This window comes from Cyanistes caeruleus, chromosome Z, assembly GCF_971803275.1.
Source record: "Cyanistes caeruleus chromosome Z, bCyaCae1.hap1.1, whole genome shotgun sequence".
Taxonomy (NCBI): Eukaryota; Metazoa; Chordata; class Aves; order Passeriformes; family Paridae; genus Cyanistes; species Cyanistes caeruleus.
Window position 1 is genome coordinate 5,241,432 of NC_141732.1, and position 10,042 is coordinate 5,251,473.

The following is a 10,042-nucleotide window of genomic DNA, read 5'->3' on the forward strand; positions in this document are numbered from 1 at the left end:
TTATTCTCTCTTCCCCATCTAAAACTTAACTCTTTTCTTCATTGTCTTCTTCATGTTGATTCTCTCTCTCTCTCTCTCTCTCTCTCTCTCTCTCTCTCTCTCTCTCTCTCAAAAAGGAGTAATCTGTACGTTTTATCCAGGTAGTAAAAGAATTAAAGTCTTGGAAAAGCTGCGAGTGTTCATGGTGTGAGGTTTCAGTTCAGCAGCAGAAACTGAAAACTAAGCCAGGCTGGCCGGCTCTGTTTCTCCCCCCCCCACCCTCTGCGGCCTTGTCCGGCCTGGACGGGGGGAGGAGGCCGAGACAGAGCCTCGTTACCTTGTCAGAAGCCAGAAACCCAAAGAGAACTAGAGAGCTCTGGCTTTAAATCTTCAGGTGGTGTTCAAAAGTTGATCTCACTTTTCAATGGCCAAAACTGCTGTCAATTCTTAGAAATGACTGATAATTGGTCAGGAGAAAAGACTTCCATCAGCCACCAGCAGCTTCAACTTCCATAGCTCCCAGAGCTATCTTAAAGGTAAAGTCACCCATGACAGTGATGAAACTTAAAAGATGACAGCCAAGGCAAATCAACAGATACACTTCTACTGTGTGAAGAGGAAAGAGACTTGCAGATTCACTTCAAAGCTGCACGGAAAGCTTCTCTACTTTTTTCAGTCGCTTCAAATTTTAAATGGCAAAATATTGGAATACTTCAACTTATTTTTATTAGTTCTAGAATAAAGACAATCAAAAGCATATCCTGCTTCCATGAAGTGAAGCAGAAGAAGCCATTAGACTAAGCCAAATTGTGTTTAGAAGGCGGAGACAGCCTTAGAGGTAAGAGGAGTGGGGAGGTGTGGCAATTGGGCATATGGGCACCACTCAAGGAGCATCCAGTCCATAAGCAGCCCCTGGCTGTGGGTGTCTGAGCACACAGAGTCCAAATGGAGTGAGAGCTTGGTGGGGAAAGTGCTGGGGGGTGAGCTGTGGGTAGTGGGGACCTGTTTGATGAGCTCCTCCGTCCAACTGGTCACTGATAGGTGTGGCACGTTGTGTGCTATCCAACAGGCGGCAACAGCAGCTGGGCCAAGATGTGGGAAGAGGCCAAGCATGCAGCAGAGTGGGAACCATGCTGTAGGCCTTGGCGGCAGCCCACACCTGTAGGGCATGAGGTTGGCCCAGAGGGTCCCTGGAGTGTGTGTGGGGTGAAAAGGGAGGAAATGAGGAGCAGGGAGGAAGGGCCAGATGTCACTAGGAGAATGCCATTATATGCCACTGGTGACATATTGAGAAGAGAGTGGGAACAAAATCGTAATTCGTGCAGATCACCCTCACATCTTCAGAACCAGAGGCCACCAAGAAGGACTGCACATCTGCCTCCTGGTGTTGTCCTGAATGTGACTTCATTACCTGATGTACATTACCTGGGAGTGTCTCTCACCAGCCCATGGGCATTCCCCAGTTCAGGTTCGCAAACCTGTTCACCTCAGCCTATTCTTTGGGCCGCTGACAGGGACTGTCCAGCTCAGCTACTACACCATGGAAGGGAAGGGAGCCACCCAACACTCTGCATATTTGAGAGTTTTCTTGCCAGGCCGGTTGAAATAAATGTATGAAACAAAGTATCCTCTAATTCTACATCTTCATCATTCTGTACTCCAAGTGACCTCTTCATGCGGACTGCTTGTGACACAGGTATGACCCAGTCCCATGGCATAACAGCTTTTCCTCTCGCAGCTTATATACAACTAGGAAAATACATCCATTTCCAGAAAAGAAAGCTCAGAGATACCTCTGTTAATAACAATTTATTCCAAGGAAAACAATCTTCCACTATCTCCATTTTCTAAAATCTATAGCTCTAAGAAGTTGCTCCCTATTTTCCCTAAATTATAAACTAAGCATTTGAGAAAAAAAAAAACGAAAAACGGAGGTATGAACTAAAAACAGCTAAATGGACAAATTCCATGCAACAAAAACTTCCAAACAAATGAACACCTCCTTAAAAAACTGAATGGATGGCTGACTCTCTGTCCAAACACCATCCATCCCCTTTGAACTCCTTGTGGCTGGCGCGGCACAAAGGCTTCCTCAGGCGCAAGCCTCTCCTCTCCGGTCTTCCTGCGCTTGCTTGGCTGAGAGGATCAGAGCAGCCAGGCTGGAGGCAGGCTGGCCTGAGGTCACAAATGGATGCTGCCCAGAGAGAAAACAAACAGGAAAGGGAGCCTTACTTTCCAAGATGATAGATTTCTCTTCAGCCTCTGGCACTCGAGCACGATTCCTGGGCTAGCAGCAAGACACAGCAAGAGGAGCCAGAGCAGCCTCTGCCCCTGCGCCTTCCTGCGCCGCTCACCTGGCTCAGCCAGGCCCACGTGGCCCACAGTCCCCTTCATCCCTTCCTGCGGCTGTCCTCAGCTCCCAGGGCTTCTTGCCGCTTCCCTTTTGCTTACCTGCAGGAGCTCCTGGGCAGACCAGCGCCTGTCTTGGTCCGCCTGCAGGCAGCAGCGCAGAAAGTCGCGCAGGAGAGCCGAGTGGTGCCTGGGCTTTTGCAGTTTTGGGGGCCCGTTCCTTTCGATCAGTTCAAAAACCTACGAGAAAGGCAAGGGGACAAAGCTCAAGCTGCTCCTTTCCTACGCACAACAGCTCTCTCCACACACAGCCCCCTTGGGAAGCTGCAGCTTACCCTGAACTTGGGCTCCCTCTGGTAAGGAGCTTCCCCTTCCACCATCTCCAGCCCCGTGATGCCCAGGGACCAGATGTCCACTTTGGGGCCGTAGGCTTCTCCTCTCACCACTTCTGGTGCCATCCAGCTGGGAGTGCCGACGCTGGAGTGGCAGCTGCTGCACTCAGGGCTGAGCCGAGCACAGAGACCAAAGTCAGCTGAGGAGAAAGACAAAGCCTGTCAAAGACAGCGACCGCTGGCAAACCAGCCACAAGCATTGCCCATTCCAAGCCTGACAAGGCCATGCTCGATCTTTTTCCGGGCTGGAAAAGCTGTGGTGCTCTGCTTCCACACGTCTGCAGCCCGGGAAATGAGAAACTTCACTTGAGAACTGCCCTCAGCATGCCCCTGCTGGCCAAGCAGCGCTTCTGGGCGACTGGCAGTCACCCCAAAAGCAGCCCCACAGCACATGCTGGCTACGCTGCGCCTGACCGGCCATACCCACCCAATTTGACCGATCCGTCGGTGCCCATAAGAACGTTGCTGCTCTTGATGTCTCTGTGGATGACTCGGCGGGAATGAAGGAAATGCAGACCTTGCAGGCACTGAGAGAGAAAGGAGGGAGGCAAAGGGAAAAAGTTCAGGCCACCAGATTTCATGCCACAAGAAAGGAAAGGGCTGGAGGAGATTGACAGCTTTCTCAGGGAATTTGTGAGCACAGCATCATGCTGTCAGCAAGAGGAAGAGTTTGCTGCTTCAGCACTCTTACAAGTGTTTTCTGTTTTCTGAAGCAAAGGCATCTGAGCTTCCAAGAGCCCCTCCTGCCTTTGGTAGGAAGCACGGGACTTTTGGCTGTATCTTTGACTGGACCAGTGGCATGGCAAAGATTTTATTGGCAGAGCTGCGGCAGCAGAGGAGGAAGCAGCACGATAGACCTGTTGCAGAATCCAGTGCCATCTGGGCTGCAGTGCTGTCCTTTGAAGCTCAGCACATCCCTTCTAATCCCTTTAGAAATTCATCCAGCAGCACGCTGCCTTGGAGCAGCAAGGGGCTCAGGACAGACAGACACGCTCCAGGCAAACGCAGAGAGGCAGAGGTGCCAAGAGGAAACAAGTGAAAGCAAGTGAGTGAGCGAGCACGAGCGTCAGAGGACAGACGCCACGTAAGAGAGTGAGAAGAGAGCCTGGACAAGTGCGGGGACAACGGCAGGCAGTTCCCTTCAGATGCTCGCTCTTCTCCTGGTGTCGTGACAGCAGCACCAAAACAAAGGTGTGAGCAAGAAACCTCTGCTCTTCTTCCCCACCGGCTGACAAGGACCATCCTGTGCAGGCCAGGGCCGGCACAGGCGCCATCCCTCACCTCCCGACAGACAGCGCCTATCTGTCCTTCCTCCAGGTACACTGCCCTGAGCACATCGAACAGCGTGCCGCCGTCCATGAACTCCATCGCCAGCCAGAGTTCCTCGTTGACCAGGTAGCTGCAAGAAGAAAAAGCACGGCATGGAGAGAGAGCAACGGGCACAGCTCAGTCACCCGAGGGCCTGAGCCAGGCTTTTGCCACTGCTCTCCAAGCTACATGTGCCGGAAGAGATTCTTGCACACCAAGGGCAACCTTCTCCCATGTGCTGGACACGACTAGAGAAAGCACAAGCAGCTCTGCTTTGTGCCCCTGACCAAAGGGCTTGCTCATTTCTGCCTTGCACTATCTGAAGGAACGCTGACATGCCAACAGCCCAACCTGTCTAAGTAGATGACAATATTGGGATTCCTGTTGTCCCTCATGGCCACGATTTCATTGACAGCCAGCTCCTCGCAATCCTCCTCTTCCAACATCATTTTCTTGATGGCCACCTAAAAGGAAATAGAGGACAGCTCACTTGACCAGTTGCTCCTTGCAGCAGATCACAAGGAACACGGAGCGAGTGCTTGTGCAACGACGCAGCCGAGCTCTACCAAACTGCCTTGTTACTAGACAGCAGAGCTTAAGACAAGCACCAAAGCCCGTCCCAAATGCAGCATTCTGCACACTGAGCCCAGTCTGTGCTTCTGACGAGCAGCCTCTGCTGCAGAGACGGAGCGGCCGGCCAAAGCTCCAGCCACGGTTTCCAGCAGCGGGGGAAGCACTCCGGAGCTGCACAATTCGCCGGGGCTGCTGACCCTTTACCTGTTTGCCTGTGCTGGCGTCCAGGGCTCTATAAACAGCTCCAAAGCCCCTAGAAAGAAAAGGGCAGCAGAAAAAGCCCTTTAGTCCCTGGCATTGAAAGCCAGCCTAGGCAGGGGATCTCCCCACGCTGCCTGCTGCACTCTTTCCAAAGAGCCTGGCTGCAGTGTCTCTTCAGCCAAGAGCACATCAGCCCAGCCGCCCTGGGACCTTCAGGGTGTCCAAGAGAACACTCGGGTCTAACATGAAGACCAAGAGCTGCTGCAAATCTCCAAGGCACACACGCACTTGCTTCCGAAGCAAACGCACAAGAAAGTGGGGCTCTTAAGCCTGTGTGTCTGTGTGTGTGTGTGGGTGTATAAAGTGGACAAGACAGACTTTGGAAACACTGTCTTTGAGAACTATTATCTGGCAGCTCTTGTTTGGCAAGGTGCTCTGCTGGCCCATCAAGCTTGCAGGGCCAGCAGATCCTCCAGCTCCTGCTCCTTGCCACAAGCAAGACACTGCCAGCACCAGGTTGTCTTGGATGATGCCATCTGCTTGCTCTTGACTCAGCAGTCGTGAGAGGTGGCAGGAGGAAAAGCCAGCGCTGGACCGTGTTTGGACTTGGCGCTGGATATGGCAGCAGCGAAAGCCCTGGCCCACGCTGTTGTACAAGGAGCAGACCTTGTCACGCTTACCCTCGTCCAAGTTCTTCAAGGGCCGTGTATTTGCTCCTTGGCTCACCCGGGCTCACAACGCTCCCTGAAAGACAGAAGCAGTGCAAGGCGCACTGCAGAGACGCCGCTTCCCAGACCATCCAAAATGCAGCCCCCACTGCCAGTCGGCAGCTTGAGAGCTCCCTGGGGCCGAGCCACTGGCTAAGTGCCAGCCTTGTGCTCAAGCAGAAACAATCGCTGCCTGTGTCTTTGCCGCAGAAGGCAGCTCAGGCAGAGGCAAGCCAATCCCATCTGCCTGAAAGAACAGCAGCATTCTACTCTAACCCGCCAGAAATGCAGCAGACGTACTCAGTCTCATCAGCCTCTGCTCCTCTCTCGTCTCGGCCGGCTGGGCGGGGCTGCCGGACCCAGTGCCGGCAGCTGCGGGAGCCTTTTGGGGCCGTGGAGGGACAGCAGCTGGGGGCTTGATGTGCTCTTGCTCCTCTTCAGCCTCTTCCTCCACAAGAGAGGGAGCCAGAGGAGGTGCCGACCCTGCCCTTGAGCCCTGCAGACAGACAGCAGTGAGACACACTGGCAGCAGCCAATCCTTCAGGAGCTGCTTGCTCTTCAGCTGCCCAAGCACCTGGACTAAGGGGAAATCCTAGACTTTGATACAAATGGCATTCTGAGCCATCCAAAGCCTATGGAGATGGCTGAATTGGGTGCTCCTCCATCTTGCCATGCATTTCATCTTGCACCCCGGCTACAGTCAGCAAGACACCTTTTGGGCTGCCACACTTGGCTTTCCTCTCTTGAAAGGCTCTTAATGGGAAAATTAGGAAAGAGCCAGTGCTGCCTTTGCTCCCGCTGATGCCAACAGGCAGCTGGGCTTTCCTTCAGCCTCCCCGCCTGCCGCTCTCCACTCCAGTGCAACAGGCCAAGCTCACAGCTTGCTGCACAATTCTTACACGCCAGCAAGGTCAGAGGCTCCTTTGCCACTCACTCACCAAAGGACACGCTTGTCTCCATCCACGGGTGAAGTGACCTGCAGCCAGCAAGGGGAAAGGAAGCAGAGGCCCTCAGAGAAGCGCCTGTGCTGGCGACTCCCACCAGACAAGTCAGTCCCAACAGAGAGCATTTCCCTTCCCCAACATCCCTCCCATCTGAGGGGACCAAGAGCTCTGTCCCACAGCAAGCAAGCAAGCAAGCAAGCAAGCGAAGGACAAGGACACCGTACTATGCTCTGTCTACATTTGGATGTCTTTTGCCAGGGGAGAAATAGAAAGAGAGGCATGGAAATGCCAGTTGTTCATTAACAGCCAGAGCTTCTGTTCTGCCCAGAAGCACAAGCAGCTTTTCACATCAATTGCATGCAGGGATTCCCATGCATTGGCTGAAGACACTAGCTCAGCCAAGCGGCCCCAAAGGGCCCCTCAGCTGTGGCAGCCCTCTGCTCGAGCAGCCCGGGAACAGCTCCCGGCTTCAGCAGCAAAGCCTAACTGGCTTTGGAGTTTGCGCTTAGTGGCCAAGGCAATCGCTCTCTTTGGCACACCAGAAAGGCTCAAGCCACACAGCCAAGGCTTCTCACGGCAGGAGTTGGAGCAAAAGACGCTTTCCCTCAGCCCTGGAGAGAATCCCGGAGTTTTTACAGGTCCTACTGAGCATCTCTCCTTCGAGTCTGCAATTTGCAGCTTGAAGCAGCAAGCTGAGGAAATGACAGACTGCGCTGCCACGCGCTCTCCCGTGGAGAGAGCACGGCTGCAGCAGGTTCCAATGCAAATACTCTCCGCCCTGCAGCGAGTACAGACACCCCCTTTGCAGCTGATGCCCCTGGCAGGAGCTTTAGCAAAGGAAAGCTGGCATCTTCATGGCAATTTTGTTGCCAGCTATACTGGCTCCCTCCATGGGCATAAGGAGCAGAGTGAAGCACAAGGCAAGGAGATGTTCCCTCCAGGAGTGAGCTTTCCTTACCTGTCAGGTGAGCCAGGAAGTAGCCAGAATATGCCACGGAGAAAACACTGCAAACCACGGCACAGACTTGCTCGATCATTTTAGCAGTGCTGTGTGGGTTTGCACAATGCGCAATGGCACCCAAGGGAAATAGCAAGACTCCTCTCGGGGTGCAGCCCGTCTGCTGAGAACTCCTTGCTCACAAGGGTCCTCCTGCAGCGAGGCAGCGAGCGCAAGAGCTGCCCTGGAACAACGGGGCCTTGCGCGCACCGGGACAACGCCGCGCTGACTGCACTGTGACGTGGCAGCGCTCCCTTGACCTCACAATAGCAGCTGCTCTGGCTTTGCTGCTGTCGTTGTGCCCGGCAACCCAATCTTGTGTCCAGCCGAGGCAAAAGAGGAGCCTGGGAAATTGCCCTCAGTCATAAAGCAGCCAAAGAAATCCTTACAGGGCGTGCCGCAGTGCTCCAGGCTTGCTGGGGCAGCTCAGCAAATGCAGCCATCCTGCAGCTCCCTAGCCCAAGGAGAGGCCTGGGAAGGAAGAAGGATGTCAAGAAAGCAAAGCAAACCCCACTTCTGGGCCCCAAGGCTATGACGAAGAGCAAGTGTGCTTCTTCCGGCTGGCCTCTTAGTTGCTTCTCAAAAGCCGAACTTTTGCTCTGAGAATTAAACCCTCTGATCTTGTTTTCACAGTTTTTAGCCACTTTCTGAGGATAGTAACTATAAACATAGATGTTCATCCATTCCATTAATGATATGTCTTTTAATAGATATTTCTCATGACCAGTGTGGTTGGGAAGGCAGTAACCTAACTATCCAAGCCCTGGTCATTGTCGAGGATCTGTAAATACTGAAACACAGAATAAATGTCTCTTTTTCTATCACCCATTGAGCTGTGTTTGTGGGAATCATTCTGTGTCCAACATCGACACCGAACTTCTTCCATGACACGTGGGGGACAAAAGAAGTAAAGCAAATGAATTTCCAGCAGTATTGCAGTGGGCAGCTGCTTCTTGAGCACGAAGGTGCCTGCTGACCTTTGCTGTGACTGTGCTGGGAGCCTGAGCTCCCTTTGTGGCAGGGAGGTGTTGGCTTATCTCCTGACACCAAGCTCCTCTCGTCCCTCGTGCCGTTTCTCTGGCAAATGAAGGCCAGAGAACACCCAGAGGAGCTGTCTGCTGATTCTCGGGCTGCCTCAGTTTTGTTGTGTTGGAGCTCGGGTAGCAGCCACCGCTCTGCAATGCCACGCAGATGTGGAGCCCAAAGAAGGCCCCTTTTGAACGGTCCAAATCCCCACCCTCACAGATGTTTGCCCAGACACATGGGCAGCACAGTGTCTTGGAGGAGCTTTCCACTGGGCTCTTCACACTTGGCATGCTGAGGGGGGCATTTGAAACTTTCAGCAATTGCTGAATGGCTCGGCTCTACCCTGCAATTCTAGTGCTGCAAATCTGCAGTAGTTCGCCAGAAGAAATGGATCCTCCATTTGAAAGCATCTCTTTGGCCCCAGTTTCTAGGTGCTGCGCTGACCGAGAGACGGGACTCTAAAGGAGGGCAGCAAAAAGTAGCCTAAGCAGGAAGCTTTGGCCAAAAGAAATGCGAGGCCAAGCAAGAAGAAGTCCAAGGTTGATTGGAAGTGCAAGCAGAAAAGAGGTTGAAGTGGTTTCATGAAGTCCTTGAAGTCATCTCTTGATTTCAAGGTTCAGATGATGTCCCATTGCAGCCCCAAGCAGTGAGAGCCTGTCATGGAGTTACTTTACCTTTAAGGGAGTTGGAGTTGCTGGGAACTGCCTGGAGTCTTTTCTCCTGACCAATTATCGGTCATTGCTGAGAATTGACAGCAGTTTAGGCCATTGAAAAGTGGGATCAACTTGTGAACCCTACCTTAAAGTGTAAAACCAGAACTCCCTTGGTTCTCTTTGTTTTCCTGGCTGTGAAGGGTGGCAGAGCTCCCGGCTTCCCGTTCCTTGCCCAGGCCATGCGGCCGGCGGGGGACTGGGCCCGTTCTGCTGTGCCTCACGGCCGGGAGATGGGGCCTGTGGAAGGTTTTCCCCGGGCTCTGGTCGGGCCGGGCTGGGCCCATCTCTGGCTCGGCTGCAGGTTTTGCTGTAACTAAATTCACTAGAAACTGCCGAGTGAATAAGGAGAGAGGCTCTGGACCTGCAGCAAGCAGAGACAGCGACCACACTCTCCAGAGCAGCTATGAAGAACCTTCCATCGCAGACGGCTCCAGCTCCTGTTCGGCAGAGATCACTAAACCACCTACAAAAGCCTGGGCAAGATTTTAACTCTTATTACCCAGATGAGACTTGCGGATTAATCTTTTTATCCAGAGAGAGAGAGAGAGAGTGATCAACATGAAAAGAGACTTTATAAACTACCAGTGACAAGAAAGAAAAGAAGCTTCAGAAGAGGTAGAGAATTAAGCAGATGCTTTAACTAAGCTGAAATATCTTTCTGTTAAAACTATGGAGGTGGACAATGAAGTCCTGAAAAGAACTCCTTTAATTCATGATACAGTATCTAGGGAGGAATAAAGTGTTCAAAGTGTAAATTTGAGTAAAAAGTAGAGTAATTATGGTATAGTGAAGTGCTGGGAGATTTGAAGCCTTGAGAGGCAATGAGAAAACTGTTTTCTAGTGAAGCTCACAG

The 10,042-nt window shown here is 52.6% G+C and overlaps 1 protein-coding gene across 1 annotated transcript; it reads right to left on the bottom strand.

Moving 5' to 3' along the window:
- Nucleotides 1-1,773: 1,773 nt before the first annotated feature.
- Nucleotides 1,774-7,666, bottom strand: LOC147648008 (serine/threonine-protein kinase PAK 3-like). Its single transcript, XM_086868258.1, has 11 exons — nucleotides 7,412-7,666; nucleotides 6,448-6,485; nucleotides 5,810-6,005; nucleotides 5,483-5,546; nucleotides 4,806-4,854; nucleotides 4,380-4,492; nucleotides 4,002-4,119; nucleotides 3,148-3,247; nucleotides 2,664-2,860; nucleotides 2,431-2,568; nucleotides 1,774-2,173 (listed from the first exon to the last, which is right to left on the bottom strand). Exons 1-11 carry the CDS (start codon nucleotides 7,488-7,490, stop codon nucleotides 2,072-2,074), a joined length of 1,194 nt encoding a protein of 397 aa, XP_086724384.1. The 5' UTR covers nucleotides 7,491-7,666; the 3' UTR covers nucleotides 1,774-2,071.
- Between the last annotated feature and the right edge of the window lie 2,376 nt (nucleotides 7,667-10,042).

Coding starts and splice junctions, on each gene's coding strand:
- LOC147648008 (XM_086868258.1), bottom strand. CDS start 7,490: ATGATCGAGCAAGTCTGTGCCGTGGTTTGCAGTGTTTTCTCCGTGGCA. Junction 4,493..4,805: donor ACGCCAGCACAGGCAAACAG/GTAAAGGGTCAG, acceptor ATTTCCTTTTAG/GTGGCCATCAAGAAAATGAT. Junction 2,569..2,663: donor AGAGGGAGCCCAAGTTCAGG/GTAAGCTGCAGC, acceptor CCTTTCTCGTAG/GTTTTTGAACTGATCGAAAG.